The 19,890-nt window shown below is 44.2% G+C and overlaps 2 protein-coding genes across 3 annotated transcripts in view; one reads left to right on the forward strand and one right to left on the reverse strand.

The window, feature by feature from the left end:
- Window positions 1–472: 472 nt before the first annotated feature.
- On the reverse strand, window positions 473–10,792 carry XRCC3 (X-ray repair cross complementing 3). The gene is made up of 8 exons (XM_066608131.1): window positions 10,673–10,792; window positions 8,554–8,621; window positions 7,361–7,501; window positions 5,188–5,400; window positions 4,955–5,109; window positions 3,183–3,395; window positions 2,819–2,865; window positions 473–1,007 (listed from the first exon to the last, which is right to left on the reverse strand). Exons 2-8 carry the CDS (start codon window positions 8,606–8,608, stop codon window positions 773–775), a joined length of 1,059 nt encoding a protein of 352 aa, XP_066464228.1. The 5' UTR covers window positions 8,609–8,621; window positions 10,673–10,792; the 3' UTR covers window positions 473–772.
- A 247-nt stretch (window positions 10,793–11,039) lies between these two features.
- The window catches only part of ZFYVE21 (zinc finger FYVE-type containing 21), a 51,528-nt gene continuing 42,677 nt past the window's right edge, over window positions 11,040–19,890 (forward strand). Inside the window, exon 1 of one of the 2 annotated variants that reach the window (XM_066608132.1) lies at window positions 11,040–11,268. In XM_066608132.1, coding sequence (XP_066464229.1) covers window positions 11,086–11,268 — 183 coding nt within the window. In that variant the 5' untranslated portion in view covers window positions 11,040–11,085. The remainder of the gene's footprint in view (window positions 11,269–19,890) is intronic. The other variant, XM_066608133.1, reaches the window with a different exon arrangement.

The following is a 19,890-nucleotide window of genomic DNA, read 5'->3' on the forward strand; positions in this document are numbered from 1 at the left end:
GGTACAACAGGGTACTAGAGCCTCCATGTCTGCCCATATCACATCTTGAATCCAATCTAGAGGCGGTACAACAAAGTACTAGAGCCTCCATGTCTGCCCATATCACATCTTGAATCCAATCTAGAGGCGGTACAACAGGGTACTAGAGCCTCCATGTCTGCCCATATCACATCTTGAATCCAATCTAGAAGCGGTACAACAGGGTACTAGAGCCTCCATGCCTCCTGTATCACATCTTGAATCCAAACTAGAGGCGATACAACAGGGTACTAGAGCCTCCCTTCATTTGTTCAGTTTTCCACAATAAATTCTCTTTTTGCTCTGATATTGTAATCACTTACTTATATCAATGTTACAATCACACAGAAAGTTTTATGAAATTCCACCAACTCCTTCTTGGAGAGGGATTGTTTTTGACAATGAGTGCATATACATATACATAAATTATAGAAACTTAAATGATGGGTTTTTTTCTAATTTAACCCAAAACAAAGACGGACAAATATTTAACTAAATATTCATTACAAAACACAAGTTGCGACAATGATGAACATATACAAGTCCTGAAATATTACATGTTCTCTCTGATATTCCTGTCATTCAATAACAACAGTAGCAATATAATATAATAAAGCATTCATGGCCAAAAAATGCAGCCATCACAATAACGGATGCTGGTCCATATGTTATACACGGCTGCAGATGGAACCACGTTACTTTGACGGTTTCTTTCACCTATTGGGCAGCAGATATTATTTACGCATTTACTAAGTCATTGTGCAAATGGTTCCTGTGACGCCCCAATTCCCTTCACTCCTTCAAGGTCTACTGTGTAGTAACAAGTCGAGCGAGGAATATGAGGTGCAAAAATCACTTCCATAATCCGTAAAATACCGCCTGCATGTGGTGGTGGCGCCATCATCGGTGTCCGCGAGACCATAAGCCTCATCAGGAGCTGGTTGGACCAGGAGATTCCCAGGGCTGGCTGGACTTTTTTATCCTGTAGCCTGTATTATACAAAAAGGAAATACTTTCAGTTTGCATTATAACGCAATGACGAATTCCAATGATATGCCATCTGTGCCAAGGGCACGGGCGCATTGGTCAGACCCCCACTGATCACAGAAGGAATGAAGCTGAGCTAAAATACCAGACAGCCCATTGACAAGAGCGCTAATGTGTCCGGGAAAACCTTTTAGCTCTACTAGATCGCTGTACTCGCTGTACGGGTTATGTAAGGCGTTGGGCCTATAAATAGACTTCAACTACGGAAATATCTTAACCCCTTCACACCCCAGGATGTCTATGTATGTCCTGGGTACGCGGGGTTTGTATGGAGCTGACTCAAGAGCAGAGCCTACTTCATACATGGCCAGGTGACACCTGGCTGCAACAGCCATGACCAGCAGTCATGCCAATCGTGGCTGTTAACCCTTTAAATGCCACTGGAATTCTGACAGTGGCACTTAAACCCCAGATCGGTAGTTGAGGGACCCCAATGCTCCCCCAGTGATGAGATCATGGGGTGCCATGCAACTTCCGTATTGCTGTATATGGTATATGTGATTAAATTATTAAGTTCCCTTAGGTAGACTAGAAAAAAAAAGTAAAAATAAATGAAAAAAGTTCTATTATTGTAAATAAAGAATATTCAAAGTTAAAAAAGACAATAATAAAGAAAAAAAGAAAAAACACAAACATTTGGTATCACCGCAGCGGTAAAAGTATGACCAATCTAAGTAACACTTTAGTTATCCCACATGGTGAACATTGTCAGGGGAAAAAAAAGAACAACTTTTTGGTCACCCAGTTTTAAAGAAAAAAATGTATAAAAGGTGATCAAAAAGTCACATGCACTCCAAAATAGTACCAGTATAAACTAGTGGATGTCCTGCAAAAAACAAGGCCTCAACACAGCTATATGGATGAAATAATAAAAAAGGTTATGGGGATTAGAAGAGGGTGGCAGAAGGCTCCTCTTTTTTTCAAGTAGTACAGCAAAAAAAAGTAAATGAACACATTTGGCATCATTGTAATCGTACGGACCCGCAGAATAAAGTTATCATGTTATCAGTTCCTGCTCCTGGCTCTTCCATCCTCCCCCCCCCCCCCTGCAGACAAGGATGAAACTGAGCCGATATACGGTCGTCTAAATAAGCCTTAAAGGGGTTGTCCCGCGGCAGCAAGTGGGGTTATACATTTCTGTATGGCCATATTAATGCACTTTGTAATATACATCGTGCATTAAATATGAGCCATACAGAAGTTATACACTTAACCCCTCCGGTGCTGGCATCCCCGTCTCCATGGCGCTGACTAACGCTGCCTTCTCCTTCCATTAGACGCGCTTGCGCTGTGCGGTCTTCTGTTCTGTTGAATGGGGCTGCTCCGGTGTGCTCGCGCCGGAGAGCTGGTCTGCGCATGCGCAGAAGACATGTGCGGAGCGAGCATGCCGGAGCGGCCCCATTCAACAGAACAGAAGACTGCACAGCGCAAGTGCGTCTAATGGAAGGAGAAGGCAGCGTTAGTCGGTGCCATGGAGACGGGGACGCCAGCACCGGAGGAGGTAAGTGTATAACTTCTGTATGGCACATATTTAATGCACAATGTATATTACAAAGTGCATTAATATGGCCATACAGAAGTGTATAACTCCACTTGCTGCCGCGGGACAACCCCTTTAAGGATGTGAAATAGTTAAATACATTTTGCCCTATGCACAACTGATGTGAATGGATGGAGTTTGCTACTTGGAAACCTACGGACAGTTCTAAGCAACGGCTGAGCTACAGCTCTGTAAAACTTGTGGAAGTCTTACCCCAAGTGATTGAGCACAGAGTCGGTGTCCTTCATGGTGTCCGTGACCTAATGAGTAGGAAAACAGTGTTACATTGTATGGCATGAGGCTGCTTGACGCACCCACAACGGGGGCACATTCTAGCTCCCGTATTATAGCACACCTAGACCTGCAGATCTACTGGACTGTACCTATATAGGGGTTGGACCACCTCCAATCACTACCAATGGTCTAACAGTCTGTATATTCTTTATGAGGTTATAAGGATCAGTAAAGGCGCAGTTGGTCTGCTTGTTGCATCCAGAACACAAACGGTTACATCATGGTACATGATGCCTGTCTGACATTATTAGATCCATAGAGAACTATATTATAGGGTTAATACCTGATTGATGCAGAATACAGGGGCTGTGAAGCTGGTGCTTAGATGGTGAAGCTTGGCCCCAAGTGACTGCAGATGTTTTGCTTTCAGGGCGGCGTCCTTGCCAGTAAATTCACAGCGAAACAAAGCAGCAATAGAATCAATGATAATCAGGCGAATCTGACCACGGCGAAGGAGGATAGGAAGCTTCTTAGTGATGCAGTCGGTGAGCATGTCCTACAACAAGAGCAATTACTGAGGTAAAGATAAGAACTGAGAAAAGACGTTGGGAGGACAACAGTCCCACAACTTGGATCCTCTTGTGCCCAGGCAGTGATTCCTGCTGTTGTCCAGCTATTGTAGAAGCGGCGCACTAGAGGCGGCTTCTCACCAGCACTGGACAAGCTCTGGATGCAAGCAAGAATGCTTTCTTTCACTTTTACGGGGTGTTTTGGGACATTTTTAAACTTTTTTTTCTATTTCTGACCAACAGGCTATCAATAGATGACTAGCAGGAAACTGCCACTTAGATTCCTGCCAATCAGCTGATTCCCACCGCCGCTGTCACTGCAGTAAGTGCAGGAAGAAGAAAGCGCTGGTCATAGTGTAGAAGTCTAGGTTGGTACTGCAAGCACCGCTCCCACTAAATGAATTAGAAGCTGTGCTTGCATTACCAACCCAGGCTGCTGCACTATAGTCAGCATTTTTTGCTTCCTGTGCTGACCATAGTGAGAGCGGCCCCAGGAATCAGCTGATCGGCAAGGATCTGAGTGATGGGTTCCCACCAATCTTCTATTGATGTCCTGTTGGCCATCAATGTTGAAAAATAAAAAAAGTCGTGGAAGACTCTGTTAATGTAAGCAGAGATATTCGAAATAGTAAGAAAGTTGCAGAACTATTTCTTATATATTAAAGGGGCTCTCTAGATTACCCAAATTCAATGGTGCCAGGACCTTTACTTCCGGCCCGGTTCCGATGCCAGGTCATGTGGTATACAGCTTCCTTCCCCTCCTGGATCGGTGCTGGTGCTGCAGGGGGCTAGCTGACTTGCACATTTCACTAACTAAGCCAGTCCCCTTTTGTGCCACAGCTGATGCAACGACAAGAAAGGGGCTTGTTTGTTAATTGAAATGAGTAAGTCAGCCCCCTGCAGTGACAGCACTGATCTGGGAAGGGTGAGGAAACCGTATACCATGTGACCTGGTGTCAGAACAGGGCCAAAAGTGGAGGTGCTGGCACCGTTGAAACCAGACTGGATTCAGAAAAGTATGTTTCTCCATACAATCCCTTTAAAGCAGTTGTCAGAGTCTGAACTGTTAATAACCTATCCTCAGGATAGGTCATCAATAGTTGATCAACGAGGGTCTTCCACTCAGGACCCCTGGCAATCAGCTATTATCTGACCTACTGCCAGTCTGTACAGAGCCAGAAGCTGACAGCTCGGTACACATTGCAGCTCCCTAGATTGGTAATACAGGCACAGCGCCAACTGAATCCAATAAATACCAACTTGTGCCTCTGCAATGTGTACTGAGGCTCCGCACAGACTGGGAGTTGGCTGAATAACAGCTGATCTCCGGGGAACCTGTGCAGCACAGCCCCACCGATCAACTACTGATGACCTGTCTTGAGGATAGATCATCATCAGTTCAGATCCAGACAACCCCTTTAAGCTTGCGTTATACCATATGATGAGGATGCTAGACCAGTGGTAAAAAAATAAAATCAAATTAAAAAATCAGCAAAAGTCCAAAATGTGAAGTGAATAAAATGCAGTGACAACCTACAGCACTTACTATATCAGCTGCGTGCTCAATATAAATACTGTCTCCAAAGCGGATGCTACGAATTATGTCCGTTGGGACGTCCGATCTCAGTTTGTGCTGAGATTTAATCAACTGCTGCAATCGCTTGCTTGGAAAGGCGTCTTCAGTGCAGATGTACACAGCCCCTATGAGATACACACGTGTTATACAGTGGATTATCCCTGAACAGGTTTATATATACGCGAGATATATTATATATTTACCTGCTCCAAGCCCGCCATATTCTGCAGCATACTGAACAGACAGACACAGCTGCAAAGCTATCTGGGTTTTCCCTGCAGAGCTTTCTCCGGCGAGTTCTGTAATGCCCACCATAGGGATGCCACCTTGAAGGAAGTTATTCAGGATGCTGCAACCGAGACTCAGCTTCTGGTGCTGGGAAGGGAAACTGTTCTTGTCCCTGTATAACTGCAATGCTGGGAAATAGAAGTAGTCATATGTGATCAATGCATAACGTGCTGAACACAAGTATTACTTATGGTAAATGTCCATTTCAAGCTATTTTAAGGATCTGCAATGGTAAATCTGGCTATTTATGACACTGCACACACCCCTGTACCACTGCAAGAGTAGGCAGAACTGCCAAGGAAAGGGGGGTAACAACCCCAGTGGGAGCTCTAATGGCAGCCATATTGATTTAGGAACATAGGCAATAAATGGCTGAAATGTTAACATCTTGACAGAAGAGTCCAGGACTATATTGATGAGAAAATGCACTCTAGAGCGAACCCGACCTGATTGACAAGGCAGCATGAACACCAAAGGGAGAATCCCAGGGCATTAGCTTTGCTGCCAGTACTTCTTTAACTCGTTAATGACACAGTCTTTTTTTTTCTTCCATTTTTGGCTTTTCCTCCCCATTTTCAAAGCGCCGGAACTCTTATTTTTCTATCAATGTAGCTGTCTGAGGGCTTGTTTTTTGTGAGATGACTTGTATTTTACAATGTTACCATTTAATGTATTGGAAAACTTTTAAAAAGTGGAGTGAAAAAAGAAAACCCAACTGTGCCAACTTTGGAAATGGGGTCTTGTTTGTACGGCGTACACACTGCAGCACAAATTACACAATAACTTAATTCTGTGGCTCAGTACAATTATAGAAATACTAATTTTTTTAATTTTCTTTTTTCCTGTACAACTTTAAAAAAATGAAATCTTAAAGAAAAATTCTTTTCTGTCACTATCTTCTGACTGTCATAACTTTTTTATTTGTACATCGATATAGTTTTGTCGCTCACCTTTTGCAGGACCTCCTGTGGTTTCGATTGGTACACATATGACCTTTTACTAAACCAAAAAGCGCAATTCTGGCATTGTGTTTTTTTTTTTTTTTGCCCGACAATGTTCAGTCTGCAGGATAAATTCATTACTTTGATAGATCAGACTCTTACAGGCGCTGTGATACAAAATATGTTTTTTTTCTAAATTATAAAAGGGGGAAGAAGATTTCTTTTAACTTTTATTTGTACTCCAGTATTTAGTCCCCTAAAGGCACTTGAACTTGTGACTATTTGATCAATTAGAACATATAGCGTAATGGTATTTCTGCTGGCAATGTATTAAGACATGCCGAAAGCACGTCTTAATAGACAGCAATACATGGCAACCCTGGGTGCTTTCAGAAGGCCCCCAGTTGCCATCGCACCTAAACAGCACTTCAAAATCTCATCGTGGTGGGGTGGAGGACTATTCGGGACTGCCGATTGGGCCATTTAAATGCTGCTGTCCAATTTGACAGTGGCATTTAAAGGGTTAACAGCTGCAATCTGTCAGAGCAGCATGTAGTGTCTGAAGACTACCAATGCATATTTATACACAGTGTGCATCAGGTAGTCAGCGAAGTCGGGCAGCCATCTTTGTTTGTCCAGGACCGGTTGTTTCAAAGTAGAATACCAACCCCTTACTAATGAAGCAGAGCTAAAACATGTTATATATTACACCTTTCCTAGATTCAACTTTAAAGGGGTTGTTCACTTCTAAACTACTGATCACTAATCCTCAGAATAGGTCATCAATTGTTGATCGTTGGGGTCTACCGCTCAGAACCCCCAGCGATAAGCGGTTTGCAAGGCCGTTCCCAGTCTGTGGATCCGGAAGCTGGCAGCTTCATTCACGCTGCAGCGACACAGGTTGATACTGCAGTCACTATTCTCATTTAATTCAATGGAAACAGTGACTGCAATCCCAATCCAGGCAACTGCCAAGTGTACAGAGCTGTCAGCTTCCGACCTGCCATACAGCTTATTGCTGAGGGTTCTGAGTGGCGGACAGTTGCTGCTCAACATTTGATGACCTTTCCTGAGGATTGGTCATTAATAGTTAAGAAATGGACAACCCCTTTAAGAAGTCTTCGTTATAATACTGTAGAAAATTTACCTGTAATCGCTTTTTTACCCATTTGTAAAGCAACAGCCGCTGCTTTCTGTAAGTGATGGACATCAGGAATGGACAGATGAGTGATCCTCTGCAGATCCACAACAGAGTAAGTTAAAATGTCTCCAGCAGATTGTATATTTGCTGTAAGGAACGAGGACATTTCAGTAGAATTGCAAATCTATTAAATTACAAATATAAGAAGACGGGAGCCTCAGCAGAGATATATGTCTTCACCCAGGCCCCACTATGTAGATCACAAATAGAGACGTTCACTATTCCCTATGCCATGTGATGGTACAGTACGGTATTATTACTAGTATTAGCGATTAGAGATGAGCGAGTATACTCGCTAAGGCACATTACTCGAGCGAGTAGTGCCTTAGCCGAGTACCTGCCCGCTTGTCTCTAAAGATTCGGCTGCCGGCGCGGGTGACAGGTGAGTTGTGGCGGGGAGCAGGAGGGAGCGGGGGGGAGAGAGGGATCTCCCCTCCGTTCCTCCCCGCTATTCCACGCCCGCCGCCGGCAGCTGAATCGTTAGAGACGAGCGGGCAAATACTCAACTTAGGCACTACTCGCTCGAGTAGTTAGCCTTAGCGAGTATACTTGCTCATCTCTATTAGCGATCTTCACTAACATATCGGTGCATAAGTAAGCAAGGCTTGACATTCCAGAACCTGTGTAGTATTTGTAATGGCGCCATATTAGTTGTCAGCCAACCTTCCAAAAATTCTTTTCATCAAAACTAAGAAGCTGCTGATCCCACTAAAAATAAGGGTTCTCTCACGTAAGCGTATTTTGCTGCACGCTGTGTACGTAACTGTTGCATGGGAACACAAAGTAGGCAATGACATGCATACTTGCTGCGTGCTGAGAATCCCCATACACTATCTTGGCATGTATGCACACGTAATATCCTCTGAGATAGCGCATGACGCCCTTTTTTTTATTTTTTTTTGCGCTCATATTTCACGCACTGTCTGTGAGGCACTATTGACAGTCAATGAGATTACTACTGTGTATTACACCTGAAAAGACTGTGTGTGTAATATGCAGCAGCATACGCTCCCGTGAGAGCGCGCTCAGGCTGAACGTCGTCTCTTCACTGGTTAGTTTCTATGTTTCTGGATGAATGTGGAACTAGTTCTGCCTTCATAGTACATTGATATAAAACATACATAAAATAGAATGTTTACCCTTATTGAGGGCCACGGTGACTTGCGGATCCAAATCCAAGTGCTCCCAGTCCATGTCTTTATGAAACCTATTGGAGAGACGTGAAAGGTAAGTGTAACAATAATGAGATCCCTCATATATAACAGTCCCCGCCAAGTTGGGCTCCATGCAAAGCTCCAAATGACAATGCATAACAGACTTCTCCTCTAGAAGTCATGCTTATAGGAGCAAGCAGCACCATAATGCAGAGAAGACCATTTATTGTTCTAGTTCTTTTGGTTTCCGTATGGTGAATAAGTCTATACAGTCTATTCTAAGTGTAGAAAATAAATAAATTCCACTATGTTTGGTACGTCTTGCTTCTACGGCGCAGAAACTGCAACAAAAGTGACATGATAACTTTATTCTATGGGTCAGTACAATTACTACGATACCAAACTTGTATAGGTTTTTTTTTGCTGTACTACTTGTATTTTTTTTAAGATTTTTTTTTTTGAATTATTTTCTGTGTCCATCTTCTGCGCACAATAACTTATTTATTTTTCTGTCGACATAGTTATAAGAGGGCTCATTTTGTGCAGTATGTCCTGTCGCTTCTGTTGGTACCATTTTCGCATAGAATTGACTTTTTGATCACTTTTTATTACATTTTTTCTCAGAGATAGGGTAACCAAAAAAGTGCATTTCGGTTGTTTTTTTTTTGGACCACGTTCACCGTGTGGGGTAAATAATACATTAATTTGATGGATCGGACTTTTACAGACGCAGCGATACCAAACACGTATTTTTGGTTTATTATTTTGATTTTTTTTATTGCAAATATGGCAAAAGGGTTTTTTAAAAACTTTTATTCCTTCTTTTTTTAATAATTACTAAAACTTTATTGATCTTATTTTTACACTTTCTTTTAGTCCTCCTGAGGGACCACAACTAGCGATGCTTTGATCGCTCCTGCAGTATGACGTATGACGTAAAAACACTATAGGGCCATCACTAAGGGGTTAAAAAATGATGATAAAGGCTCATTCACACAACCGTATGTGTAACACAATGCGAGTTACGCAGTGCTTTACTGGCCTGTGTGAGCCGTCTAGTGCCGCGTATGGCAGCGAGTCCACTGCGCAGGATTGTGTATCTCAGGCATGACTTTTAATTCCCCGCTTGGTCTCATAAGGGGGATTGAAGACCGCTGATGTGACACCATCGCAGGAGTGAGTGCAGAGGTGCATATCATCCCTCCATTCACTAGGACTTGCAGACCACTGAATATATATATATATATATATATATATATATGGCTGTCGGCACTTTAAGAGGACACTTTCTGAGCGTCCAGGCCCACTAGATACAGCTAACGCTTACAGACACTGTGATAGACATGATGATTATTTATAAAATGTCTATCGTTTAATATAACCCAAATGTATTTTGCTATTGTAATGACTTTTAGCTCAGGAGTTTAAAGGACACACACACAATCTAATCATAGTATTTGCTAGACAATGGATGTCTGATCTAATGTTAGTTAAGTACATAGAAGTTACACAAGTTGCACAACCAGCTTCTAAGAGTTAAGGGCCATAGTGTCGTGTATATCCTTATATCCTGTGTTTAATACTGAGTGTTTGTCTAGCCCCCTTCCACTCCTCATCCTGAAGCTAGGTAAACAATGAGTCATCACTACACGGAGATGACTTCAGCTAGAGGACGAAGTCCATACCACCTCAACACTTGGAGGGGGTGGGCAGAGAGGTGGGGGATTCTGTATGATCCGACAAATGAGAATCCTATATGTTACTGATGTAACCTGTTGCACGCCCATTGTGTGTCTGTACAATAAAAGGCCCTGTCTGGCTGTTTCTGGACGGAGAGCCATTTTGGATATGAGGCTGATAGCTTGTGTCTAATTTGCTCCACGATGACGTGTGCACACGATACAATTAGGGAAGCGACAAAATACCCCAAAAGCCTGCTGGAGAAACCGTAATCCAGCACAACACATAATAACACATGCAGAACTGAGTATCCAATCAGATTACAGCTTTCTTTTCTCAGTCCAGGTTAGAAAATGAAAGACGTGATCTGATTGGCTGCTGATCTGCACTTCTGTCTCCTCCACTTCCTAAATGCAGCACTTACCAACCATAAGCAGCTGCCGGTGTAAACGGCGGGCTTCACCCACCAGCCAATCGCGGTACAGGCAAACAGATCTTTTCTCTCCAATTACAGCGCGCACAGTTATCACGTGGTCAGCCACTCCCCACGAACTGTACTTTTACATTGGGCCCGGTTTTTGTCAACAAATGTCACGTGACTCCGTCTCTTGTATCCAATTGGTCTCTAAAATGTCAACTGAGCTCGTATGATTGGTTATTCACGTTAACTATGTAAATACCAGTAAGCAGATAGACTAAGCAGATGAATAAGCAGGGTTTGGTCCTCCATGGAAAGTATGGTAAAGAGTTAATGTCTTGCAAAGGGTGTTTCTACCAATCAGAGCTCACGTATGCGTCTCTGTTCCTCTCTGATTGGTCGCACGGTATGTGTCAGTAATGGGAGAGCTGGGAGCTGATTGGCTGGCAGGGGTTCGCTGGTGGAAGGGAGTAAAGATGTCCACCGACCGAGATGGGAAGAAGCTGGTCCGGTCCCCCAGCGGGCTCCGCATGCTGCCCGAGAACCGCGCGCTCGCAAGTCCCTTCTGCCTGGAAGAGCCGCAGTGGATCCCGGATAAAGAGGTCAGTGCAGCCGCTGCCGTGCGCGGGGAGTAGCGGAGGGGGCAGAGGCCACGGGAGTTGGGCACTTACTCCCCGCCTGCACCGCGGGCTGCTGTGCTTCAGCCGAAAGAAGTTCCTTCAAGACTTGTCATGTCTGACGCTGCAGGACTACAAGTCCCAGCATGCCCCGGTCAGTAGTTGGTGTGCCCTGCTGGGACGTGTAGTCCTACCACCATATGTGCTATGCTATAGCCCCAGCATATATAACCATGTGACTGTATACTCGCATGTATATGATGGCATTTGCAGGTTCTCGATCTCCCAGACATTGGCGCGGGCGCCATTACTGCGTTCCCCCAGGTTCCTGTAGCCGTGTGTACATGTTTGCACTTGTGATTGTGTATCATGGCCAGGGTCGCTCTTGGGTTAAACATTACAAGTCCACATTATGGACAGTTCTCACCGCTGCGGCTCCGTGGGGTGGCCTTTTTTTCCACTCTGTGTGCCATCTGCAAAAAAGAAATCCTGAAACGAGCGCAATGTGGCGGAGGCCGTCCGCTGTGATTCGTGAGCTCACTACACTTCCTTGCACCAGGGGCCGCGCGGGGTTAATAAGGAGTATTTATAAACAGTACATTGTATCCTGTGTTGTGTTCCGGGATGCCCTTCTCTGCAACAACTTTTTGCTTTGTTGTTTTAGGGCTCCTTCACACCCGCGATCGGGATTTTTATTTATTTTTTTTTATTTTTTTCTACTCCACATCGCAAATGGGAATGAAGCCACTGAAAATCATTGGTTTCATAATTCTGCGTTTTCACTCCCTCTGGCATCACTTTTTCTGAAGTGTGAAGGCAGCCTTACTGCTCTATGTTAGCGCTCCCAGAGATGTAAGTCGGGTGATCAGTAATGGCCATTACAACATTCTACTCCGTCTGCCCATTCGGGCGAGGCGCCTGTGATGCAGGGATGGTACAAGTCTGCACACCCGGCTACAATGTATATTTGTGTCCTGTTAACTCTTTCCAATCCAATTTATATCCTGGTTTTCCTAGGGGACTTACTCTTTTTCTGCAGTTATACAACAGCGCTATCTGCTGGCTAAAGCTAGTACTGCATGAGGTGACACGTTGGATAGACTCCAACAGCAGAGAGGCTGGCAATATACAGTAAGAGAACCCCGACGGATGTCTTCCAACATCGGAGCCTTACAGCCTTAAATCATAATGTCTTTAAATGTCAGACAGTGGATTGGAAAGGGTTAAACAATCTGACAGAGATGGATCATTTCAGACTTCAATGTGCCCGTTACCTGTACCGTGCCAGTGAGGAGCAAACTGAAAGCTTTTTAGGGTGAAAAAAAAAGCCTAAAATAAATGTGGTGTTATAAATCAGACCCCAAAAACTAATACTTCGTTGATGTACCCTTTGACTTTATGACAGCATGCAGTGTTTTTGGGTCCGTGTCCATCAGCTTGGCACAGCTTGACTTGGCAATCTTTGCCCGCTCTTCCTTGCAAAAGTGCTCCAAATCTGTCAGATTGCCATCTCATGTGTGGCGCCCTCTTCAGATCAACCCACAGATCTTCAGTGGCCTTCAGGTCTGGCTGAGCCGTTCCAAAACTCTGTTCTCCTTTTGGTGAAGCCATTCTCTGATTTGGCGGTCTGCTTTGGGTTGTTGTCTTGCAGAAAGGTGAAATTCCTCTTCATCTTTGTAGCTGAGGCCTGAAGGTTTTGTGCCAAGATGGACTGATATATGGAACTGTTTATAATTCCCTCCAACTTGACTACATTCTCATTTCCAGCAACAACAAAAATGGCCCCAAAGCATAATGCCGCCCCACCATCATCACTGGTGGTCTTCTGGTGATGTGCAGTACCAAACATCAAACCAAAAAGTTCCCCCTTGGTCCCATCAGACCATAACATGTTCTCCCACATACTTTTGGCAGACTTGATGGAGGTTTTGAGAAAATGTAGCCGAGCTTGGATGGGTTTTTTTGTTTGTTTGTTAGCAAAGCCTTCTGTCTTGAACAGCCAATATGAAGAATACGGGAGATGGTTGTCACATGCCCCACACAACCAGCACTAGCCAGAAACTCCTGCAGCTCCTTTACTGTTTTCCTCTAGTGTTTTTATCAGTTTTGAGCGACGTCCAGTGCTAATGTCACTGCTGTGCTAAATGTAATCCATGTCTTGATGCCCGTATTCACTGTGTTCCATGGTATATGTAATGCCTTGGGAAGTTTTCGGCCCCCTTCTCCTGACTGATCAGATCTTTGATGTGCTGTAAGCTCTTCACGGACCAACTAACAAAATATCAGCAAAATCCTCCTAGAAGAGCTGAACGTTTTATGGGGTAAATCAGAATCCCTGTAAATAATGGCAGCCATGTACTGACTACTATATAACATCAGTTTAAATGTGATTGGCTAATTCAGAGCACAACCACATCCCCAAATATAAGAGGGTGTGAACACTTGTGCAACCACATTATTTTAGTTTTCCACCCTAAAAGAATTGTACAGATAACGGGTCACACTGACCGTGGAAATACATCTGAAGTGAATTATTTTTCTAACATGACAAACTACTGGTATTTTAACCCTTTCCAATCCAATTTGTATCCTGGTTTTCCTAGGGGATTACTCTTTTTCTGCTGTTATACAACGGCGCTATCTGCTGGCTAAAGCCAGTACTGCATGAGGTGACACAATGGATAGGCTCCAACAGCAGAGAGGCTGCAATATACAGTAAGAGAACCCCGCTGGATGTCTTCCAACATCGAAGCTGTACAGCCTTAAATCATAATGTCTTCAGACGTCAGACAGTGGATTGGAAAGGGTTAATTCAACTTGTTTTTATTGAAAAGTCTTCCTTTTAACAATTGCACAAAACTTTCCTTTGCATACAAGTTACATGAGGATAACCCTATGTTCAAGGCAGCTGTAATAGAGGTTATGTTCCGGGGGATTCATGACATCTGCCCGTCAAACAGTCCTGTGTGCAGTGTTTACATGTCTTCACAGCAGTAGTTAGTGCCTTACTAACGAGGTGTGGAGGAGACGGAATGCAGCGCTGGGCATGCAAGTGAGCTAACACTCCGTTCACTTTCAGTGGGGCTGTGGAGATAGCCAAGCGCTCAGGTATTTGTCTGCCCCATTGAAATGAATGGAGTGCTGTCCGCACATGCTCAGCCAGTGCTACATTCGGTGTGATGTCACTAGGGTGGGTGGGTGGGTGGGGTGAAGCGACCAGGCAGAGAGGGGCATTGGACGCCATTTCTTGAGAGAGGTAGGGTTCTCAGCGGTGAGACCCTCACCAATCAGCAAATTATCCCCTATTTTGGTGCAAAATATTGGCACAAAGGAAGCCATCCAGTAGGTGGTATAAGGTTGGTTAAAAGTGTTTAACCCAGTAAGAACCAAGCGCCATGAATTTACGGCACTGGGCTATAAGCCTGGCTGATTAGTTAAAAAGAAAGGGGAAAAAAATTAAAGCTCCTGCAGTCTAGCAGGAGCAGGTCAGGTCCTTGGGTGTTAGTCACAGCTGAGAACCCGGAGGAGGATGCAGAAGCAGTTTTTAACCACTTTTGCCTTCTTTCTTGAGGGCTACATAGCGCTCAATAAACACTGGAGCGAATAGAGAAAGTGCCATTTCCGCTATTTGACCCAGTGATCACAAGACTGCCAGGTGCTCCCCACCACGGCAGAGCTGCGGGGTCCTAGCAGACCCTGATCAGCTCTGTTAGTGACTACTGTTACTATAGGGGGATATTTTCCCTGTAACTGAGGCTCGTATGGATATTCCAGTTACAGTGGAAACGGGTGAAACGCAGCAAAAATAATTTTGGTAGTTGAAAAATAAAATGGGTACCGTAAAATCCCTAAAAAATGTCTGGTCCAAAACACCGTGGTACTTACAAGCAGCGTTTTTCTGAGCGTTTGCCTGCGTTTTTGCTGCAAATTTTGTGCAATAACAATGTTGGCGAAGTAAGCTGAAGTCCCCCCCTCTTTTTCTCCTCCCGCTGGCATAGTAATCGATGTTAAAAATCCTGTACACAGCGTTTTTATTGGCGCTTTTTAACGCATCCCATTCATTTCAATGATCGATGCAGGGCAATGAAAATGTGCTGCAACACTGGAAGTAGAAGAGGTGCGTTTTTAAGGCACGTCTGAAATCTCGTGCATCGGGAATTGTCCGGATGCCTTGGGGTGCAGCATTCCAGAGGATGGGTGCTGCTCTGGTGAAGTCCTGTAGGCGAGCATGAGAGGTTCGTATTACAGGGGTGTTTAGTCTGAGTGTGTTAGCCGATCGGAGTGAGCGGGCTGGGTGATGTACTGACAGTAGGGAGGCGATGTATGGTGGCGCAGCGCCATGCAGAGCTTTGTAAGTGAGGTAGAGGAGTTTAAATTTAGTTCTGCAGTGGATGGGCAGCCAATGCAGCGACTGGCATAATGCAGAGGCGTCTGAATAATGACTGGATAGAAAAAGGAGTCTAGCTGCTGCATTTAGGATGGATTGGATTGGAGTGAGTCTAGTACGGGGGAGGCCGATGAGTAGCGAGTTGCAGTAGTCAAGCCGGGAGTGGATGAGCGCAACCACGAGCGTCTTTAGCGTGTCCGTGGTTAGGAACAGACGTATTTTAGCAATATTTCTGAGGTGCATGTGGCATGTTTGGACCAGAGATTGGATATGGGGGGCAAAGGAGAGGTCAGAGTCCAGTGTGACCCCAGGGCATCGGGCATGCCGTCGGGGGGTTATGATGGTGCCAGACACTGGAATGGAGATGTTGAGGGGAGGTCGGTTAGAAGGTGGAAAGACAAGGAGGTCAGTTTTAGAGAGGTTTAGTTTGAGAAAAAGGGAGGACATAGTGTTAGAGACAGCGGACAGACAGTCGGTGATATTTTGGAGGAATGGTCCAGAGATCTCACGAGAGGAGGTGTATACTTGGGTGTCGTCAGCATAGAGATGGTATTGGAGGCCGAATCTGTGGATGGTTTGTCCAATTGGGGCTGTGTAGATAGAGAAAAGAAGGGGACCAAGGACCGAGCCCTGGAGTACCCCGATAGCGAGAGGAAGTGGAGCAGAGATAGAACCAGCAAAGGAAACACTGAACGAGCGGTCAGAGAGGTAGGAAGAGAACCAGGAGAGAGCAGTATCCTTTAGACCAATAGAGTGGAGCATAGTGAGAAGGAGATTATGGTCGACAGTGTCAAATGCAGCAGACAGGTCAAGGAGGATTAGTAGAGAGTAATCACCTCTCGACTTTGCAGTCATCAGGTCATTTGTTACTTTTGTAAGGGCAGAAATATGTTTTTTTTTTTTTTTTTTTCTCTGACCGGCAATCCACCCCTTGTGTCTGATACTGAACGTTCGCTCCATCATCTCCTTTATGACCCTTCACTGAGTTATATTACATTTAATTCCTTGTTTTGATAGCGGGTGGAGGACAGCGCTTACATCACAGGATTCGTGGAGCAGCTTTATTGCTTGCTTTTTGTGCTGAGTTTCCTGGCATTGATGCCACCTGGTTATACATTATATGACTGGTTGTACCTTCTTTGACCTATTACAAATTTACACAGACGGGTCGGATTCCGCATGCGGGAGCCCGCAGGGGTATCTGGCCCTGTCTCTGGCCAGCGGACGCGCAACCTATCCGCAATGTGCACTGCGGATGGACCGAGGGTCAACTGGCTTCCATTGACTTCAATGAAAGCTGTTATGCAGAATCCACACAAAAATAAAACATGCTGCGATTTTATATCCATTCGCAGAAATCGCATTTGCTGTCTGCTCATGTGTGCAGAATACCACAGATCGTCAGTACGGTGATGTTCGTGGATTCCACAATTCGAACCTGGTCGTGTGCAGCCGGCCTTAAAACAGAAAATTCCTCTTCTACCCAGCCTCCCAAAGCCTTATTCAGGCCTATCAGCACACAGCCTATTGGGGGCCATGTGCTGTCCATGTTAATCCATGGACAGCATACGGCCCCATTTTAAGGCTATGTACGTGGACTTTATACTTCACATGGACTGGTGGTTCTCAACTAAAAACTCCTAGTATGTCCTATCCCTATCTCACGGACGAGAAATGGAACATGACAAAGCATTTCAGTGTAGTAGATTCTGTGTATATTGGATAACAAGGAAATCAAAGTGGTTAATAGTTTTGTACTCCTTGGGTCCCTCATCAATCATAGTGACAGCTTGCAGATTAGCAGTGGGGTATATGATCATGGGCATGGACCCAATATGGAAGTGCAAGGATGGTTAACCACAGCCATTGTCTTCCCGATTGTAACACATGGCTGTGAGACATGGCATTGAGGATAGTACACAGAAGGAAAATTGTGGCTTTCGAGCTCTCGTGTTTCAGAAAACCTCTCTATGAATCCCCTGGACAGCTAGGGTCACCAACAAAGCTGTTCTGGACCGTATCCACCTTGAGGTGTCGATGGAAGGCAAAATCTCAAGACAGAGACTGATTTACTTGGGACACGTCATGAGGGCGCATTCGATGGAAAAAGAGAAGCTACTTGGAATTGTCTGTGATAAAAGGACACGTTGGCTGGACACCATCAGGAAGGACACGGGAATGGACTTCGGGCAATTAAAAGCAGCCGTAGAGAAGCATGGAGAGGACTGGCCTATAGAGTATCCAAGAGTCGGACACCACCGAACGGATAGAACTGGAATTGGATAGTACACACTGGTGGCGAGGGCAACTTGCGCTTATGGCTAGTGAGTGCCTAGCTTTACCTTGAGGCTGAGATCTACATTGCTTTTTCCTTCAGTAATTTTTGGACTTGTGCATCTGACCACATTACAAGTTGTATGAAACAGTAATACTGCGCCTATACAAGTGCACAAGACCTTATTGTACCTCCTTATGTCTCAAATTATATCCAGAGGTACAGAATACTGTATATGGCTCCATAGGGATAGAGGATATCTCCAGACATGCGTCACCTAGTGGAGGTTGACCAGCAGCACACGCAATATGCTTGACCTCGAACTAGAAGCCCATATGTATTCTGCGCCCAGAGCCTTATAACTAGGACTACCAAGCGGTGCTTTTCTGAGGCCCCCCAGAAAGTATTATCCAGTGTGTAATATTGGCTTAGAAGTCGTGCTGTTGGGACGGAGCTGGGGGCTGGTGTAGATTTTGCAAAAAGTTGTACTCCAGTTTTGCGAGTCTATGAGGGAATGTAGACGTCAAGAATTAAAGAGTTTGTTTTGGCAGCCCCAACACTTGAAGGATCCTAAGAGGGATGACCCCTAAATGTTTAGATGTTGGAGCTCATGAGGCATTACACAGTGTGTTTTACATATGAGCAAGTCATTTAGCCACATTCAATGTTTTGCATGTAGCCAATTCATCCTAATGCAGCGATTCGCAGGTTGGGTTAAAAGTTTGTGAATTGGCCCTCTAGAGTTAAAGGCGTTGTCCCACAAAAATATTGTTAAACTCCACTCCTAATCATTAACCGCTTTTGTATTAAACCTTTTATTTTGAGACCTTTTTATTTTGTTCATTTTCATTTTTCCATCCCCGCCCTCCAAGAGCTATAAATGTACGGAAAAACACTTACAAAGTCCGGTAAAATGGGAGAAGATCAATTGCGCTGTTCTTCCTTTTTTTTTTTTTTTTTTTTTTTTTTTTTACGGCGTTTATGGGGCAATAGAAATTACTTGATAGTTTTATTCTGTGGGTCAGTTCGTTTGTGGAAATACCAAAAAAAACCCTTTAAAATGAAATTGTGTTTTGTGATTATATTTTACTTTTCCATTGACAGGGCTGTGTGAGGGCTTGTTTTTTATGGGGTGAGCAGTAGTTTCTATTGATACTATTATGAGGTACATGCAAATATTTTTTCCTTCAATTTTTTTGTAGTGTCTGTGAACAAAAAACCCACAATTTTGGCATTGCGTATCTTAAAAAAAGAGGACATACCAAACGTTTTCTTGTGCAAAGCGGTTAAGAAATTTTTAACCAGATTGTTCAAGGTTAATGTTAGAATAGTGCCACTTTCTGCCTCTGTTATGCCCACCTTATAATTGCTCCAAGGTGGTCACACATGCTCAGTCTTGCTTCTCTCTCTGCCCTCTGGGTATGTGAAAGTCTCTATAGTGTGATGAGCTGCTGCTTCTGAAGTTGCTGTGTCTTCTCTGTCAGAAGAGAGTGAGAGGGTCCCTACAAAAAAAAGACTGAGTAGGTGTGACTACCTTGAAATATTTACTGAGGTGGACTGGACACAGGCTCTTCAATAGAAACAGCAGGTGGCGCTATTCTAACATTAGTCCTGGGCTATCTGGGGATAGAAACCTTTTAAATTGATGTAAATACAAAAAAGTTTTAAATTATGGGCTGAATTTACATATAAACAATATTTTTTTGTGGGACACCCCTTTAATGTGCTCTTGGTTCTGTAGGGAGGTATAGGCAGACTTTAGTAGACTATAGTGATATATGGCAGAACACCCGTTCGCCCAGAATGTCAGTGGGCAGCTTATAAGTGTGTGGTAGGTTGTGTATTTTCACAAGTTGGGCCTGGATCTGGGCTTATGGTGGTTTTTGTGTGCGCTATATAGCTCATATTTGCTAAGGGCAAGTGTATGTGATGTATATTTGCTAAA

Source organism: Eleutherodactylus coqui, chromosome 6 (genome assembly GCF_035609145.1).
Source record: "Eleutherodactylus coqui strain aEleCoq1 chromosome 6, aEleCoq1.hap1, whole genome shotgun sequence".
Classification (NCBI taxonomy): Eukaryota; Metazoa; Chordata; class Amphibia; order Anura; family Eleutherodactylidae; genus Eleutherodactylus; species Eleutherodactylus coqui.

What these genes read in the sequence shown, in the direction of transcription:
- XRCC3 (XM_066608131.1), bottom strand. Translation starts at nt 8,608, where the DNA reads ATGGACTGGGAGCACTTGGATTTGGATCCGCAAGTCACCGTGGCCCTC. An exon ending in ATATGGCGGGCTTGGAGCAG is followed by an intron (nt 5,110 to 5,187) that starts GTAAATATATAA and finishes TGTATCTCATAG; the next exon opens with GGGCTGTGTACATCTGCACT. An exon ending in CTGTATTCTGCATCAATCAG is followed by an intron (nt 2,866 to 3,182) that starts GTATTAACCCTA and finishes CCTACTCATTAG; the next exon opens with GTCACGGACACCATGAAGGA.